The sequence below is a fragment of the Rhincodon typus genome, unplaced genomic scaffold (assembly GCF_021869965.1).
Source record: "Rhincodon typus isolate 14 unplaced genomic scaffold, sRhiTyp1.1 hic_rhity00003150, whole genome shotgun sequence".
Lineage (NCBI taxonomy): Eukaryota > Metazoa > Chordata > Chondrichthyes > Orectolobiformes > Rhincodontidae > Rhincodon > Rhincodon typus.
In genome coordinates this window covers 1-20320 of record NW_025968788.1, presented here as the reverse complement: position 1 = coordinate 20320, position 20320 = coordinate 1, and the positions used below count along the sequence as shown (strand labels likewise).

The 20320-nt window shown below is 40.0% G+C and overlaps 1 protein-coding gene across 1 annotated transcript; it reads left to right on the top strand.

Annotated features, from left to right (window-relative positions):
• The first annotated feature begins 1387 nt into the window (after positions 1-1387).
• On the top strand, positions 1388-18582 carry ugdh (UDP-glucose 6-dehydrogenase). The gene is made up of 11 exons (XM_048593576.1): positions 1388-1597; positions 1708-1809; positions 7638-7838; positions 8159-8356; positions 9357-9504; positions 9609-9703; positions 12229-12359; positions 14803-14942; positions 15647-15738; positions 17694-17804; positions 17959-18582. Exons 1-11 carry the CDS (start codon positions 1436-1438, stop codon positions 18067-18069), a joined length of 1491 nt encoding a protein of 496 aa, XP_048449533.1. The 5' UTR covers positions 1388-1435; the 3' UTR covers positions 18070-18582.
• Positions 18583-20320: the final 1738 nt, after the last annotated feature.

Genomic DNA, 20320 nt, shown 5'->3' with positions numbered 1-20320 from the left:
GAATAGATTTAGTTATTTTATAAATGAGAATATAAACGACTTACTGATGCAGAGATGTATATTTTTTAATTAGTTTATACTATTATGGGCAGTTAACTTGTATTGTCTTATTATATCTATTGCTGTATGTAAAAGACTGTATCTCAAAGATATGTATTTAGCCTTGTTTCAAGAAACTTTCACAGTTAGCCTTCAAAAAAGCTGAAGGATATTTCTGTATCATGGATACACATAGTTTAGATTTCATGGAGATTCTATTGTTGTAGCCTTAGCTTCCGCAATCATATTGTTTAATATTGGATTGTATGTTCAAATCTCATTCTTAAGATGCTGAGACTATTTACAGGATTAGACCTTTACACATGAAATAATGTCTACAGCAAACCTCAAGTTTGTAACGGTAATGCTGGAATAAAATATTTTTGCAGTTAAGTGTCATTTTTGTCAGACTAATTTAGGATTTTCCTAGACTTTATGTTCCAGCAAATCAGTAGATAACTGACCAGAAACTCAACTGGACTCACCACATAAACACAGCAGCTACAAGAACAGGTCAGAAGCTAGGAATACTGCAGCGAGTAACTCACCTCCTGACTCTTGAAAGCTGTCCACCATCTACAAGGCACAAGTCAGGAGTGTGATGGAATACTCCCCACTTGCCTGGATGAGTGCAGCTCCAAAAGCACTCAAGAAGCTTGACACCATCCAGGACAAAGCAGCCTGTTTGATTGGCACTACATCCTCAAGCATCCACTCCCTCCACCACCGACGCTCAGTAGCAGCGGTGCGTACTGTCTACAGGATGCACTGCAGAAATTCACCAAAGATCCTCAGACAGCACCCTGCAAACCCGCAACCATTTCCATTTGGAAGGACAAGGGCAACAGACATATGGGAATACCAGCACCTTCAAGTTCCCCTCCAAGCCACTCACCAACCTGACTTGGAAATATATTGCTGTTCCTTCACGTTCACTGGGTCAAAATCCTGGAACTCCCCCCCAATGGCATTGTGCATCAACCCACAGCAGGAGGAATGCAGCAGTTCAAAAAGGCAGCTCATCACCACCTTCTCAAGGGCAACTAGGGATGGGCAAGAAATGCTGGCCAGCCAGCGACGCCCACATCCCACAAAAATGAATAGAAGGGGAAAAAAAAACTGCTGCGATGTTTAGAAGGTGCCAATCCTGAGAGTTTAAGATATTATTGCGGAGAGGGTGAAGTACAAATTGACATGTTCTGTTATAGCAGAAAATTACCATCCCCAAGATGTTATAAATAGTGCATGCAGTGTAGAACACAATTTTTAATAAGGTTAAAATTGTGTGAGAAAATTAGATAACATCTGGACAGTAGATAAAGGTGATGAATTTCTGATTACAGAATCAAAACTCTAATTTCTGGACTGACTATATTTTTTATTTCCCACAGATATCATGTTTGAAATTAAGAAGATCTGCTGCATTGGCGCTGGATATGTTGGTGGACCAACATGCAGCATCATTGCCTACATGTGTCCTGAGATTCGTGTTTCAGTTGTAGACATGAACCACGCAAGAATAGAGGCCTGGAACTCAAACTCACTTCCAATCTATGAGGTTCGACATTGAAACATTCATCAAATTTATTGTGAACCTTGCTTCACAACACTTTTGCATTTTTGCCATTTCCGTTGATATACAATCCTAGTTGTTTTTTTGTTTTCCAGCCTGGTTTGAAGGAAGTGGTAGAATCATGCAGAGGAAAGAACCTTTTTTTCCTGACTGACATTGATGCTGCAATTCAAGAAGCTGATCTTATATTTATTTCGGTAACTTCATCTTTCAATATTCTCCCTTCCTGTCCTGAATGCAATTATTCTTGCAGCTATACCTAAATGGGTATCCTTTGTGTGTAAACTCATCTAGTGTGTGCTGGCAGGCTAGAAAGGGATGGACAGGATCACATTCAGCCATCTATTCACGACTCCATGCATTTTTGCAGGTTTATTAGATTCCAATGAAGGATGCAAGCCTCAACTCATTGAGGGCTACGTGCAGGGAGAGGGCAGTGGATCAGCAGAGTGCAGAGTTTTGTTTCAACCTTGGAGGGAGTTTAGCCTTGAAAACCATTTGGCATAACTTTATGTTTGAAATGTTAAATCACTGAACTTTTACAAATGTTCCAGGTGGCAACCAGCTAGTAACCAGAGCGCCTTCATGAGGAAGGAAGCTGAGAGACTGAGATGCAATGTATATGAATGAAGAGAAGGCACAGAGTCCTTTGAAAGGTGTTTTATGCTAAACAAAAATTCAAATACTGAATACCTACATTGGTTAGCTGAGTTGGCTGGATGGTTAGTTTGCAATTTGAATGAATGCTTTTATTGTCACTTGTATTTTGTTGTAATTTGCAATAAAAAATAGTGTAAAGCTTTCATTCACCATTTTGATGGTTTTAAGAATAAGACGAAATGAAAAAAATATAGCTTAGAAAATTTGGAGAAGTGCTAACAGCATGGGTTCAATTCCAACACTGGCTAAGGTTATCATGAAGGATTCTCCTTCTCAACATCTTCCTCTTGCTTGAGGTGTGTGATCCTCAGGTTAAACCACTTCCAGTTATCTCTAATAAGAGAACAACCCTGTGGCCTGGAAGGACTATGGTGACTTTACCTTTACCTGTGACAATAACAGTGACTCAGAGGAGAGCAATCATTACTGTCTGAAGAAATGATTATGAAAAGAGAAGGTTTTGAAGAACACTGGAAATAATGCTAATGTTGGGACCGATGCCATTAAAGTGAATGAAGCAGAGATCCTCCAAAGGTCCATTCAGAAATTGAGTTAAGGAATGGAATATTAAATGTGGTAATCTCAGGAATAATCTCCGTGTCATGCAGTATTTAACATGGGAATAATACAATATAGCACAACTGAAGAGTTTGTGCAAGGGCAATGGGTTCAAATTCCTGAGATAGTAATACAAAAGCTGGAACGGGAGTGTTTAATGTGGGATGAATTGACTTTACCCAAACAAAGCTGAACCACTCTCCTCACTGGTAGAGTAATCCATGCTGTGGTAGAAGTTGAAACATCGTGGCAGGAGGAAAGAAGTAGGTATAATGAAGCAAGGTTCCAGAAACAAACAAGAGAAAAAGAGTAAATTTACACAAAGCAGAGTTTAAACGAACAAGCAGCTTTGAGATGTGCACATGTAACTGAATAGAGTTTTATGAATTAAATGGTGAACAACAGTCCCAAATTACTATGTGTGGATACAATTAACATATTAATAGAGGTGTGTCTTTGTTTAATGTTGCATTGGCACTAGAACATTTCATATTGTGAAATATTTAGGAGAGGTAACTGTGGAAAAAGGGAGGAGGTGTGGCTCCGTTAATCAAACATTCCATAGCAATTACAGTGCGAGATCCTTGGTAATGTATAGATGTGAAAATCAAATCTACTTGATTAGAGTTTAGGAGAAAGAGGGGAAAATATTTTTTTCTTTAGGGATTATGCTATAGACGAAAGGACAGCAGAAAGTAAACAGCAAGATACATAGACAATTCAGAGAGCATGAAGAAATGTGGCTGGTTTGAATGCGTGGGGCATGGTTCTCATTGTACCGGGAAGTTTATTTTTTTTCCTGTTTGAAATCTTGCACTTCTGTACAGGAAGACAGGATAAATCAGACGTGGATACTCAGTGGTGTAGATGACATTGTGCCACTCTTCAGTACTTCCAAATAGCTGGCTTTGAAGTAACAAAAATACAAAATGCTGAATACGCAAGCACCAGTGAAGCAAACTGATGTATTTTTAAAAATTCATTGATGGGTGATGATTCTTGCAGTTGTACAGCAACTCAAATGGCTGTCCTTCATGTGTTAACTCCTCTCGTGAGTGCTGGCAGGCTATATAATCATGGCCAGTATTACATTCAGCCATATTGTATTCTAATGTGTTACCATTTTGAGTGCAACTTTTCAACAAGGCTAGAAAAAGGAAAAATATTTAAACATGATCAGATCAAAATAATAAAAGAAAGAAACAATGCAGTATTTAGCTTTCTGAAGAAGCTGACACCTGACATCCAGCCAACACTGAGGGCTGTCTCCCTTCCTTTCGAACTGATAATCCTGCCCAGCTTTGGCTCCCTTTTCAGACTTGCCTTTTAGCTGACTTGAGAGTTCATTCTGCCTCCTGCAGCTCCTATTTCAAACAGTTTTATTCACATCTCCACACCCTGTCTCTTAAGCTTAACATCTCTGAACAGGTTGATTAGAAAATAGTTTATTAAAAAAATACTGTTTCTTCTCAACATAGAGTCATAAAGTCATACAGCATGGAAACAGACCTTTCAGTCCAACTCGTCCATGCTGAAACTAGTCCAAAACTAAACTAGTCCCACCTGCTTGCTCCTACCTCATATCCCTCCAAACTTTTCCTATTCGTGTACTTATCTGAGTGTCTTTTAAATGTTGTAACTGTGCCTGCATCTACTACTTTCTCAGGAAGTTCATTCCACATGCAAACCACACCCTGTGTAAAAAAATCATGATAATATAATGTCTACTTTGCCACCTCCTGTTTTCCTTTGAAGCACAGTATGGAACAATTCACCTCTGTTTTCTTGTGCTCCTGTGGGTGTCTGTGTACGTGCTTCCTTTTTATGCTCTGATCCTACCTAAAATCTGATGATGTTTCAGTGTTCCATTTCTCTTAAAAGCCTACAGCCAAAATGTCAATTTCTACTTCCTACAAGGATGTTTTCATTTTCTGCTATTTTGTTTTAAGATTTGTAGTTTGTTTTGTTTTCAAAGATGTTAGAATGGATTGTTTGATCACCATGTTGTTCTGAGAGTAGTACTATATGTCATCTAAGAAAGTAATTTGGAAGCAACTTTTTTGTGGTAAAACCCTATCCAATTTCTCAACATACTTTCTGGAAGATGACATCTCCAGAGAGTCACTGTTTCTCCTAAACAGTAAACTTGAACAATTATTGTTGCTATTGACTAAAGTTTAACACTTTACTTTGATGATGAAGAAATTAGTTCAATGGACAGAATTAGCACATCTCCGGAGAAACCCCGTGTCCATATGCAGCGAAACCTAGACAACTTTAAGACTTGTACTGAGAAGTAGCAAGTATAATCCTGCTACACAGGTGCCAGGCAAGGACTATTTCCAAGAAGTGAGAATCTAAGCATTGTTCCTTGACATTGAATACTATTACTGTTGCTAAATCCCCAATTATCAACATTCTTGGGGTTATCATTGACTAAAAATTGAACTGGACCTGCTACATAAGTACTGTGGTGACCGGAGCAGGTCAGATGCTAGGAATCCTGCAGCAAGTAACTTGCTTCCTGGCCCCCCAAAGTCGGTCCACCAACTATAATGCACAAATCAGAAATGGTATAGATACTCTCCACTTGCTTGGTTAAATTCAGCTCCAACAGCACTCAAAAAGTTCAACACCCACTTGATTGGGACCGTATCCACCATCTTCAACATTCACTTTCTTCACCACTGATGCACAGTGGCAGCAAAGTGTACATTTACAAGGTTCACTACAATAACTCACCATAGTTCCAACCACAACCCCTTCGTAAACCTGCAATCTTTTACATCTAGAAAGACAAGGGTCGCAGATACATAGGAACACCACAGTGTCATTCCATCTCATTTTGGAACCATATAGAACATAGAACGGTACAGCACAGTACAGGCCCTTCGGCCCATGATGTTGTGCCGACCTATTATCCTACTACTATTATCAATCTACCCTGCATACCCTACATTTTACTATCGTCTATATGCCTATCCAAGAGTCGCTTAAAAGTCTGTAAAGTATCTGACTCCTCTACGACTGCCGGCAGCACATTCCACAAGCCCACCAATCTCTGTGTAAAGAACCTACCTCTGACATCTCCCCTATACCTTCCTCCAATCACCTTAAAATTATGCCCCCTCGTAACAGTCATTTCCGCCCTGGGAAAAAGTTTCTGACTATCCACTCTATCTATGCCTCTCATCATTTTGTACACCTCTATCAAGTCACCTGTCATACTTCTTCACTCCAATGAGAAAAGCCCTACCTCCCTCAACCTTTCCTCATTAGACCTGCCCTCCAGTCCAGGCAGTATCCTGGTAAATCTCCTCTGCATCCTCTCTAAAGCTTCCACATCTTTCCTATAATGAGGTGACCAGAACTAAACACAGTATTCCAAATGTGGTCTAACCAGAGTTTTATAGAGCTGCAGCATAACCTCACGGCTCTTAAACTCAATTTCCCTGCCAATGAAAGCCAACACACCATACGCCTTCTTTACAACCCCATCAACTTGGGTAGCAACTTTGAGGGATGTATGGATGTGGACCCCAAGATCTCTCTGTTCCTCCACACTGCCGAGAATCCTGCTGTTAACCCTGTATTCTGCATCCAAATTCGACCTTCCAAAATGAATCACTTCACACTTTTCTGGGTTGAATTCCATCTGCCACTTCTTTGCCCGGCTCTGCATCCTGTCAATGTCCCGTTGCAACCTATAACAGCCTTCCATGCTGTCCACAACTCCACCAACCTTCGTGTCATCGGCAAACTTACTAACCCACCCTTCCACTTCCTCATCCAAGTCATTTATAAAGATCACAAAGAGCAGAGGTCCCAGAACAGATCCCTGTGGACTGGTCACAGAGCTCCAGGCTGAATACTTTCCATCTACTACCACCCTCTGTCTTCTATTGGACAGCCAGTTTTGTATCCAGAAAGCCAAATTTCCGTGAATCCCATGCCTCCTTACTTTCTGAATGAGCCTACCATGTGGAACCTTATCAAATGCCTTGCTAAAATCTATATACACCACATCCACTGCTCTACCTTAATTGCTATTCCTTCACTGTCACTGGGTCAAAGTACTGGAATTTCCTCCCTAACAGCACTATCTTTCTTCATAAACTTCAAGGGCTTCAGCAGTTCTGGAAGGCAGCTCACCATCACCATTAGGGATTGGCTTGTCCGGCAAAGTCCATATTCCATGAACAAATAAAAAGAAACATATAAAATATGAATAACATCAGTGACAAGAAGAAACATGTTAATCAAGTCAAACTGATTGAAAACTTGTGTACACATTGACTTTTGTAGATTGATATTAGCCATGACCCAGGCTGCACTCTTGTGTTTGAGCCACAAGACTCCAGGTCCAAGGGCCACTCCAAGACTTCTTCATAAATGTCAAGGCTGACACTTCCATGCAGTGCTGAGCAAATGTTGCAGTGTTGGATGTGCTGCCTTTAGGGTGGCCTGTCAAATGAAGCACTGTTTGCTCTTCTGTAGTGGATGCAAAAGATCCCAGGGCAGTACTTCAAGAGAGCTGGTGTCCCGTTCAATATTTGTATCCTTCAATCAACATCACAAAGGAAATAGATGATCTGGTCTCTTTCACATTGCTGATGTGGGAGCTTGCTGTGTGTAAATTGACTGCTGTATCTTCTACATTACAAAAGTGACGACTTAAGAATATTGTAAAGCTCTTTGAGACACTCAGCGGTCTTGAAAAATTCAATATAAATGAAACTCTAATATTTTTCTTTTATAAATTACAGGAAAGGCCATAACCACACATGTTCTGTTTAATTTGTACTAGGTGAACACACCCACCAAAACATATGGAATGGGTAAAGGTCGAGCTGCAGACTTGAGATACATCGAATCCTGTGCTCGGAGAATAGTGGCCGTATCAAATGGACACAAAATAGTTACAGAAAAGAGCACCGTGCCTGTGCGAGCTGCTGAGAGCATTCGCAGGATATTCCATTCAAACACAAAGCCAAACTTGTCCCTGCAGGTGAATTCAAGCATTGTTCTAATGGATAGTATAGCAACTCAATAACTGTTGTGCTGATTTGTACCAGATGGAACTTTGCAGTGTATTTAACACAGGGTAATAGCATAAAATTAACTAATATATACATCAATAGTGGGAGGCAATTTCCTCCCAGCACTACATATAGAAATAGAAAAAAAATTAAATTGCAGGTGTACATTTTTACTAAATGAAGCAGAAATGGAAAAAAAGCAGTTGGTCTTCAGTCTTGCATTTACTTTTCAACCCGTTGACTGGCACATTTCAGAAATAACCTGACCACTGACTTATTTTCAATGTAGGTGCTGTCAAACCCAGAATTCCTGGCTGAAGGGACGGCTATTAATGATCTGAAGAACCCAGATCGAGTGTTGATTGGTGGAGATGAAACACCAGAGGGTCAGGAGGCGATTCAGGCACTCTGTGCTGTGTATGAGCATTGGGTACCAAAAGACAAAATCATCACAACCAACACATGGTCATCAGAGCTTTCCAAATTGGTACACTCATTTCTGATTTAAATGCAACCTATTGTTAAATTTTATCTGATAATGCTTCAAGAAGCACCTGCTTCCCATGCTGAAGAAAAAAAATGCACCACATAAGGTGATGGCCTAGTGATATTATCGCTGGTCTATTAATCCAGGTAATGTCCTAGGGACCTGGCTTTGAATCCTGCCAGGGAGATAGTGGAATTTGAATTCAATAAAAATCTGGAATTAAGTGTTGAATGATGACCATGAAACCATTGTGGATTGTTGGGTTCGCTAATACCCTTTATGGAAGGAAACTGCCGTCCTTACCTGGTCTGGCCTGTATGTGACTCCAGACCCACAGCAATGTGGTTGACTATTAAACTGCTCTTTGGGCAATATATGCTGGCCTAGCTGGTGAGGCCCTCATCCCATGAATGAATAAAAAAAAATATGAATTGTTTGTGTGGCTCTTTTGAAGGTCATTGCTTTCTTTTAAAATATCAAATTGATAAAAACTTACACATTAGAGTTTTCAGTAACTTAATTTTGTTGGTTTTATTTATGTACTTACTGATGTGCGTAATGTTAGATTGCTGAACGCTTCAAGTTCACTTTAAAATGTAATTACATTCCTGTTAGTGAGATACACTTTGAGTTGCAATTCCCTGTGAAATATTAGTCACAATTCAAAAGTAATTTATTGTTTGAAACATTTTGAGATATCCAAAGGGCATGAAGAGCACAAAATAGATGTAAATCTTTTTGTTCCCTTCTTTGTCTAATTAGGCCTCTTCTTGGTGAGGAAGAGCCTGAACATATCAAGCCTTTGTGTCTCTTTTTTTTGACACAGTTAGGACATTGTTATTTTGTACCTTTTTCAGAAACTATACAGGCCTATATATCTTACCACACTGAAATATATACAACCTGTCCACAGTTCTGCACATCCTTGGCATAACCTCTGGCAACTTGATAAAATGCATGAGGTTAATTATCATATTTATTATTTTTCTTTTATTATTAGGCTGCCAACGCATTTCTTGCTCAGCGAATCAGCAGTATTAACTCAATCAGTGCTTTGTGTGAAGCAACTGGTGCTGATGTTGAGGAGGTAGCACGTGCTATTGGCATGGATCAGAGAATTGGAAGCAAATTTCTCAAAGCCAGCATTGGTCAGTAATTTGTTTGTGTAACACAGAGACCCATCTTTTTTCTACAAAATTTAATTGGGATTTGTAAGTGGCTGTTAATCAATAAAACCTTTCTCCTTTTACAGGATTTGGAGGGAGTTGCTTCCAGAAAGATGTCCTGAACCTTGTATATTTGTGTGAAGCATTAAATTTGCCAGATGTGGCTCAATACTGGCAGCAGGTAAATTCTTGACATATGTCAGAGAAATTATAAAATTAACTTTGTGCTTGACAGTTATTTTTGGTGTGCACATCAATTACATATGACAAATTATTCAAATACTAAGATATGTTATTCAGGATTTTGATTTCCCTGTTCATTTCAAGTGGGAATATAATTAAAATGCGTTTCTAAATTCATTAGAACTAATTCATGGTGGACAAGGTCACCATCTGTTTGTTAGAATAAATATCCACATTTCACTTAGGTGAATTTTCAAATGGTGACTGTATGTTTTATGATGTGACTGAACCAAATTCATAATAAAAGCCCAGCAGTCACCATGCAGCAATTCACAGGCTACTTTTTGCCAAGTTGAAAATTACCCATTTATCCTGACTCTCTTTTCTTGTTAATTAGCCAACCTTCATCTATGCTAATATATCACCATGTCTCCCCACCCCCACAACGTCCCAATACCCAGCTCCTCCCACAGAATGAGCTCTTAGAGCCGGATGAACACAGCAGGCCAAGCAGCATCAGAGGAGCAGGAAAGCTGACGTTTCGGGTCAAGACCCTTCTTCAGAAATGGGGGAGGGGAAGGGGATTCTGAAATAAATAGGGAGAGAGGGGGAGGCGGATAGAAGAGGGATAGAGGAGATGTTAGGTGGAGAGGAGACAGACAGGTCAAAGAGGCGGGGTTGGAGCCAGTAAAGGTGAATGTAGGTGGGGAGTTAGGGAGGAGATAGGTTGGTCCAGGGAGGACGGACAGGTCAAGGAGGCGGGATAAGGTTAGTGGGTAGGAGATGGGGGTAGGGCTTGAGGTGGGAGGAATGGTTAGGGAGGCAGGGACGAGCTGGGATGGTTTTGGGATGCGGTCGGGGGAGGGGAGATTTTGAAGCTTATGAAGTCCACATTGATACCCTTGGGCTGCAGGGTTCCCAAGCGAAATATGAGATGCTGTTCCTGCAGCTTTCGGGTGGCATCATTGTGGCAATGCAGGAGGCCCAGGATGGACGTGTCGTCTAAGGAGTGGGAGGGGGAGTTGAAATGGTTCGCGACTGGGAGGTGTAGTTGTTTGTTGCGAACTGAGCGTAGGTGTTGCGCAAAGCGGTCCCCAAGCCTCCGCTTAGTTTCCCCGATGTAGAGGAGGCCACAACGGGAACAGCGGATACAGTATACTTTACAAGAGGGTTGCAGTGGGAGAGGGATACACTGTTACAAGAGGGTTGCAGTATATTCAGATCCTCCAGCATCGGCAGTTCCTACTATCTCTTATCTTCTGTAGCAATCTTTCACATAGCACCATATCAAGTGACTTTTGGAAATCCAAATACACTATATCTACTTCAGGCAAATGGAATGTTGGTGTTTGCTGCAATAAGAAGGGACATTCAGCTGTGCAGGACCTCAGTGAGACAATTTTGATGTTCCAATGTTTGCATTAGGAGCAGTTGAGAGAGGATTCATTTGACTGGAGTAAAGAACTGATCTTTTGTAAAAGATTGAGCCGGCTTGGCCTTTACCCATGGGAGTTGAGCGAACAAGAGGTGATTTTTAGTGAGGTGTGTAAGATCCGAAGGGGACTTGACAGAGTGGATATCAGGAGAATGTTTCCTCACATGGGGAGACTAAAACCAGTTTAAGAATTAGCATACTCCCTTTAAAGATAGAGACGAGGATAATCTTTGAGATAGTAAGAACTGCCGATGCTGAAGTCAGAGATAACATAGTGTGCAGCTGGAGGAGCACAGCAGGCCAGGCAGCATCAGAGGAGCAGGAAAGTTGACGTTTCGGGTCGGGACCCTTCTTCAGACGATAATCTATTTTAGATTCGTTAGTCAGCGGAATTCTCTTTCCTAGAAAACAGCAGAGAATGGGTAATTGAATTTACTCAAGAGCTGAGTTAGATACATTATAGATGGGCAACAGAGTCAAGAGTCATGGCAACAACGAATTAGCTTTATTGAGTTGAGTGACAAGTCTACAAGTTGCCAATTATGGCACCATCTTAGGTACAAAAACACCTAAGTACGGATACTTAAGTGCAGATTCTTTAATATAAAATAGAAAATTTAAGAAATAAAAAGTCCAGCAGAGGAATAAAATAGAAAAATAAAGAAATAAAAAAGTACTCAATTTACAGTCCTTCCACCCCAGGCCTCGCCGGACCTCACCTCAAGGCAGCGCCAGGGCCTCCTCTCCAGGCTATGGGATGGGGCCTCATCTCCAGTCCGCGTGCCGGGTACTTGCCTCCAGTCTGCAATGGGGCCTCGTCTCCTGTCCGTGGATATTGAATTACAGTGTAGGCTTGAAGGGCCAAATGACTTATTCATGTTCCAAATACCTATGGTTCCATGATATTGACATTTCAGTAGTTGATTTCACCAAATCTCTTCTTGGTTGTTTTGTGTTAAGTTATGTTAATTCATTGATATTCAACCTAAAATATTAAAAGAGAAGCACTGAAAGAATGTCTGATGTATTGTTTTGAAACAACACTTGTTTGTTTGTTATTTTGTCACTTAAAATTTGATTTCTTACAGGTGATTGATATGAACGATTATCAGCGGAGGAGATTTGCTTCCCGCATTATTGGCTGTCTATTCAATACTGTGACAGGAAAAAAAATTGCTCTATTAGGTTTTGCCTTCAAAAAGGATACGGGAGACACCCGGTAATGTTAATATTCTGATATGTTTCAATGTTTCTAAAGCTGCATGTGCAGCATTGTAATGTGTAAAACAAATGGATGTTAATACTTGCTATCAAAAATATGTCGATATATTCTCAAAATATTATCCACCTAGTAGGAACTTATACTTCAAGTTGAAATTAATGTGGCAAACATTGAAAAAAAGGTTTATTTCTGTATATCTTGTGAGATTATCTTTAGAAAAAGAAAAGTCCATGTAGCTGATTTTTTTTTTATTCATGATAGTAGGAAAACTGAAAGCAGCAACCTATAGACCAATTAGCCAAACATTTGTCATTGGGAAAATGTTAGAATCCATTATTAAGGAAGTATTAGCAGGTCATTTAGAAAACCACTCTTAAAACTACTGTTTGATGTAATAACCATGGTGGATAGAGGGGAATGTATATATGTGATGTAAAGGCATTTACCAAAAGACATTTGATAAAGTGCTGCATAAAATGTTGTTACAAAAGATAAGAACCTTAGTGTTGGGGGTGACATATTAACTTGAATGGAGGACGAGTGGAGTACCACAGGGATCAGTGCTGGGCCCTGAGCTATTTGTGAAATATTTTAATGTCTTGGATGAAGGAACTCACTGTAATGTAGACAAATTTGTTTACCCCCAAATATAAGTAGAAAGAAAGCTGTGAGGAGGATATGAAGAGTTTGCAAAGTGATATAGATAGATTAAGTGAGTGGGCAAACATTTGGGAGATGGAATATAATGTGCGAAAATATAAAGTGCCACTTTGAAAGGAAGAATAGAAAAGTGGAATATCATTTAAATGGACAGAGACCACAGAATGATATGGCACAAAGAAATTTAGGTGTCCTTGTACATGAATTGCAAAAAGGTAGCACATAGGTTTGGCATGTAATTAGGAAGGTAAATTGTGTTTTTGGCTTTGTTAAATGAGGGAAGGATTGTAAAAGTAGGAGTATTGCTACAACTGCACATGGCATTGCTTAGGCCACACCTAGTATATTATATACAGTTTTGGCTTTCATAGAATCACTAAAGTGTAGAAGCAGGCCATTTGGCCCATCGAGTTTACACCAACTCTCCAAAGAACATCCCATCCAGACCTACTGCCCTACCCTAACCCTGCATTTACCATTGCTAACCCACCTATCTTGCAAATCCCTGGACATTATGGGCAATTTAGCATGGCCAATCCACCCAACCTGCACATCTTTGGACTGTGGGAGGAAACCCATGCAGACACGGGGAGAATGTGCAAACTCCGCACAGACAGTCGCCCAAGTCTGGAATTGAACCTGCATCCCTGTGCTGTGAGGCAGCAGTTCTAACCACCGTGCTGGCAAAGATATATTTGCTTCGGAATGTTCACCAGGCTGATTTCTGAGAATCAGGGCTTATGAGAAAAGTTTGAGCAGGTTGGGCCTTTCTTACTTGTAATTTAAAGAATAAGAGGTAATCTTATTGAAACAAATAAAACTCTGAGGAAGCATGACAGGTTAAATGCTAACAATATGTTTCTCTTGTGTTTGGTAATCTGGGCTAAAGGGCATTGTTTCACAATGTAGCATGTCCTGTTGTGTTTAAAATGAAGGTGAAGAGGAATTTCTTCTTTCAGAGGGTAGTTAGTCTTTGGAATTTCATTTCTCATATTTATATCTCACTATAATGATGGGGTCACTTAGCTCAGTTGGCTGGATGGCTGGTTTATGATGCAGTGTGATGCCAACAGCATGTGTTCAGTTCTTGCACTAGCTGAAGTTCTCAACCTCTTCCCCTCACCTGAAGCTTGATGACCCTCAGGTTAAACTACCATTAGTGTTTTCTCTCCCTCTTGCTCTGTGGTGTGATAAGACTATGGTGACTTTATCTTTTGAAAGAGTAGACTTCCAGTGCTTTCCCCACTAACATATTTCTCCAGTGGATGAACTAGTTCAATAGCAATTCTCTCAAAAGAACAAAATACCTTTTGACCTATTCCTCACTAGTTTGTTTTTATTCAGTCATGGCATGTGTGCATCACTGACTGGGCCAGTATTTATTGCTCATTCCTAATTAGCCAGAGGAAAATTAAGAGTCAACCATATTGCTGTGGATCTGGATTCACATATAGGTCAGACCAGGTAAGGAAGGCAGATTTCCCTTCCTTAAAGGACATTAACAAACCAAATGGAGTTTTGCAACAATGTTTTTTTTAAATTCTAGAATTTTATTGAAATCAAATTTCACCATCTGCCCTGGTGGGATTTGAATTGATTTCCCCAGAACATTTACCTGGGGAATCAAGTCCAGTGACATGACCATTACACCACTGCCTCCTCATTAATTTGGCTAAAAAAAAATACACTTTCGCTCTCCACAGTTGCTGCCATACCTGCTGGTTTTCTCAAGCATTCTCTGTGTTTGTTTTATTGTTAATGCCATTTTATTTTCTTTCAGAGAATCTTCCAGCATCTATATCAGCAAATACCTACTGGATGAAGGTGCAAATCTTCAGATCTATGATCCCAAAGTTCCCAAAGAACAGATCATCAAGGATCTGTCACATCCCAGTATCATTCATGATGCTTCGGATGTAGGTAAAAATGACAAACATATTTCGTTTTTAACTTCTCCTTTCATTTATTAAGACACAAATGGCTTTTGTTTTGGTTTTTAAAAAAAAGAAGCTGTTTTCTTCATATTCTACATTCAGACTTCTATCAAATGGGAGTGGGCAGCCCAGTTTTTTAAAAAAAGCTTTCAAAATTGCAAGTAAGAGTACAATCTTGGGAGGTGTCTTTTGCCTGTTGGCAGCACCCCCAAAGAATATTATTTCCCCTTCCTTCTTACATGCCTAGACTTCAAAACCTGCACCCCCCACTCTGCTCCCTAAGGTGGGAAACCTCACTCTATCTAAAGTCTCCTGACTTGCTTCCCTCCAGACTTCCATAGAGCTTCCTTTGTGGATCTGCCTGCCGTCCTGGTAGGGTCCACAATGGAACCCAAGCACAGCTGGGAACATCAGAGTTGTCGACCAAAGAGGACAGCTCCAGAGGGTGGATTATTTAATGAATGCATTATTCTGCATTATTTAGCACACACACTGTACATTATTGGCGCATTACTTAACTTCATCAAAATAAATTTGCCTTGGTTGAACATTTTACAACTTCTAATAAGTTACAAAGGTAGCAGTTCAAGAATGGTTAGAAATTCGTATAATGCAGAAAAACAGCCATCAAACCTAAGTCAGCAGTATAAATATTTCCTATAATAGAAGAATCTTTGTTTTATCACACAGTGCCTTCCTCAGTCACTATCTGCACTGATGCATATGAAGCCTGTGACGGAGCTCATGCCATTGTCATCTGCACTGAATGGGATGAGTTCAAGGTAAGAGGAAACCTGAAGAAAGGTAATCTCCTAATCAGACCCTGCTTACAGCAATACACACTGGAAACAAGTATTTAGAAACTTTAGAAATAAAATATAAGCCACCCAGACCAGACTAGATACACCCCACCAAAAAACAATGAATTTATGTTAAAGCTGTATAAAAACAATGGTTCAATCTCTACTGAATTATTGTGTCCAGACGTGGACACTAGACTTTGGAAAGGTTGAGAATGGCTCCACAGTTTAGGAATGGCAGATAGACTGAAGAAGCTCAGATTGTTCTCCTTGGAGAAAGGAAGGTGTAGAGAAGATTTGAGAGAAGTATTCAAAATCATGAGGGGTTTGGATATGGTAAATCGGAAGAAACTGTTGCCATTGTAAGAAGGATGGAGAACCATAGTGCACTGGTTTTAGATGATTGGGGAATGAAGCAAGGCAGCATGGGGAAGAACCTTTTTGCCTGCCCAGTGGTTAGGATCTGGAATGCACTGCTGCTTTCATAAGAAAATTCAATCTCTACCTGAGGAGGAATATTTGCACGGCTATAGGGAAAAGGCATCAATTGAATTGTTCTGGTACAGCGCTGATGTGGTCAAGATGGGCTGAATGGTTTTCTTCCTTGCTGGTAAGCCCCAGGTTTAGCAAGAAAATGTCAGAAGAAATAAGCAGTGCTCCAGTTAATGTTTCTATGAACTCATCAGTAAAAAGAGGTGTAAATGAGGAAAGAGGCTAGGAATCGCTGAGTCAAATTTTGAAAACACTAAGGCCCCAAGCTCCTTGTTCCTAGTGAACCCATCTTTAGAAATGGCACTGGCTTTTTTGGGTGTGGGGGAGGTTGCTGGATTGGGAGTTGGGGAGTAGAGAAGGCAGGTTGTTGGCTTCCCAGGCTGGCTGGGTCAAAAGCCTGCCCAAGGACTTCAGCATGGTGTTCAACGTTTAAAATAAAGAATAAAACATAACATATAAACAGAAGTTGCCGGAAAATATCAGCAGGTCTGGCAGCATCTGTGGAGAGAAAACAGAGTTAATGTTTAGGGTCCAGTTTGATTATTTGTAGTGTTTGTGGCTGACACACAAGCAGTAGTTTTCTGTCCTGATACTACTGCCTTGCTGGAATTGCGTACAGAAAATCTTTCTGGTTGCTGAATAGCTAACAAGAGCCGTGAACAAGTTTATCATTAGAAGAGGTAAAACGTGGAATGCATGTACTTGAAATGGTGATGAAAGCAGAACTGATAATTACTTTTAAAAGGAGCATAAATAAGTACATGTAAAGTAGAAATGTTAAAGGAGATGAGAAAGGGGCGCGTCATAGGAGTAGGTGTATTGTCAATTCTGGGAGATGCATAAGAGAAATGGAGCAAATGGTAATTTGTGAATCATGTATGTTCCTAATTGATAAAAGGCAGTAGAACCACCAAACTATCCTAGCTATTGAAAGAAGAAATTTAAAAAATTAAAATGTTTAAAAAATATTTTTCAAACCACATATTGCAATTACATAAATTCTCTTGGTCCCCATAGTCTAGGTGTTTCTGCAGTAACTCACAATGGCTTCAAAGAAATAGGATAGAGTAAGTAACAATGTATTAACTTCTGAGCTGAATCATTTGGGAGAGGTTGCATTAGAAGCAAGGATCAGAAAGAATAAGTCAGATAAATACAACACCCACTGCGTCTGGTACATATACAACTTGAATGCTAGAGATTGGTGGAGGGAACAGGTATTACCTCAGCCTGTGATCGTGTGGCACAAAGGAGAGATACTAGAACAAAATGATTGGAATAGGAAGCAAGAAAACATTAATTGAAATGGATGAAAGTTTATGAGCAGCATATCCAAGTATCTCACAAGTCTCTCGGCTTGTGCGAGAGATTTCTGCAGGTATGAAGACTCAGAAATTTCCTTCCATCAGTGTTTAACTACTTTTTGTTTATCTTCATTTTCTCAGGTGCTAGATTATGAACGAATTCATGAGAAAATGCTAAAACCGGCATTCATCTTTGATGGCAGACGTGTTCTTGATGATTTGCATTCCAAACTCCAGAGGTTGGGATTCCAGGTAAAGAGAGGTTGACTTTTCCTCTGATAGGAAAGCTATTCTTCTAATGTCTATAGAGACATGTTTATTGGATACTTCTCAAGTGATTCAAATGTTAAGGAAACAGAACGCAGATCATTCTGATCATCATGCTTTTGAATCTTTTTGCTTCTAGGTTGAGACAATTGGCAAGAAGGTAACCCAACAGAGGATTCCTTTTACACCTACAGCTGACGTTTCGAAATTCAGTTTACAAGATTCTCCATTTAAGAAAGTCTCAGCGTAGATATTTGGACAAATATTACGTCCATCAAATAATTAATGTGTAAATTTAAAGGGGACTTTGAAATGAAGAAAGTATTGATCAATTTTGAAACTACCTGATTTTCCACTGATTGTAATCGGTAGTATTTTGTTTCATCCACCTCCCAGAAGAGAGAGATTTAAGAAAGACATAAGAAGTAAATTTTTTACTCAGAGGGTGGTTCGCGTGTGGAATGAACTTCTGTAGGAAGTGGTGGATGCGGGTACAATTACAACATTTAAACATCTGGATGGATACATGAATATGAAAGGTTTGGAGGGAAATGGGCCAGGAGCAGGCAGGCAGGACTAATTTATGGGATTATGTTCAGCATGGACTGGTTGGACTGAAGTATCTGTTTTTGTGCTGTATGACTCTTTGTCTCTATATGACTCTAAGATGCCAATTTGCAGTGAGTTGTGGTGCAGGTACTGGTCATCCTGCACATTTTTTTCAGGTGTAGGTTGAAGAAATAAACGTCAATAGATGAGCTGACCCCAGAGACTGAATGCATCCTTACTCAAACACAACAACGTGCATTTTTCAACATGGGCACGAATATTCTCCCCTTCTTAACCAGGTGCCTCTGAGGCCAGTTTAAGTATCTTTTATTGTTACCTTGTCTACTTTCTAATGAATCAGTACCTTTACTAGGCATCACATTTGGGATCTTTCTGACATACATGACTTAGCTCCACAACTGCCAACTGAGCCCATTATTGACATGTCATTTAATATGCACTTGCATTGTTTCTGTTAGCAAATATTTTAACAATTTTTAAAACTTGAAATTAATACTTTTTATAATTTTTCACTTTGTAAATAAGAAAATTTTGAACATGTTTAATACTTTTAAAATTCAGTTTGCAAATCAGGGGAAAATGTAATTGCAAGATTTCCAAAGGCTAAAGTAATTTTGAGAGTTGTACAGTCCTGTAGTAAGAAGAAAAGAAAATCAGCAGCTTTGCAATGTAATGCTTTTCAAAAAGCTGAAGGTAAGCTGGGTGGAGAAAAGAATTAACAAGGAAGTACTAATTGAGGCTGAAAGAAGAACTCAGACAATATCAAAAAAAGAACATTGGAGTTTTTTGGACACTTATCTGTGTTGAAGGGTTGGAGTGCCGAATTCAGAAGGATTAACAGAAGATGAGCAACAAGGCAATATTAAAGATTGACTCAACCAGAAATTACCACATCCAAGTTATCCACCGATGTTCAGATATAGAAATTTGGAAGACCATGGTCGCCTACTCCTTTTGACGTAAAAAACAACAACTAAACGAGTATTATATAAGCACTGACTATGCTTGATGTGTTAATTGTTAACTACTGACGAAGCAATGGCCTAATGGTTTTATCGCTAGATTAGTAATCCAGAAACGTAGCTAATGTTCTGAGAATCTGAATTCAAATCCCACCATGACAGATGAGCATGAAACCATTGCTGATTGTCAGAAAGAACCATCTGGTTATAGAACATGGAACATTAGAGCGCAGTACAGGCCTTTCGGCGCTCGATGTTGTGCTGACCTGTGAAACCAATCTGAAGCCCATCTAACCTACACTATTCCATTATCGTCCATATGTTTATCCAATGACCATTTAAATGCCCTTAAAGTTGGCAAGTCTACTACTGTTGCAGGCAGGGCATTCCACGCCCTTACTACTCTCTGAGTAAAGAACCTACCTCTGACATCTGTCCTATATCTATCACCTCTCAATTTAAAGCTATGTCCCCTCGTACTAGCCATCACCATCCGAGGAAAAAGGCTATCACTGTCCACCCTATCTAATCCTCTGATCATCTTGTATGTCTCTATTAAGTCACCTCTTAACCTTCTTCTCTCTAACGAAAACAGCCTCAAGTCCCTCAGCCTTTCCTCATAAGACCTTCCCTCCATACGAGGCAACATCCTGGTAAATCTCCTCTGCACCCTTTCCAATGCTTCCACATCCTTCCTATAATGTGGCGACCAGAACTGTACGCAATACTCCAAGTGCGGCCGCACCAGAGTTTTATACAGCTGCAACATGACCTCATGGCTCCGAAACTCAATCCCTCTACCAATAAAACCTAACACACCGTACGCCTTCTTAACAACCCTATCAACCTGGGTGGCAACTTTCAGGGATCTATGCACATGGACACCGAGATCTCTCTGCTCATCCACACTACCAAGAATCTCACCATTAGCCCAGTACTCTGTATTCCTGTTACTCCTTCCAAAGTGAA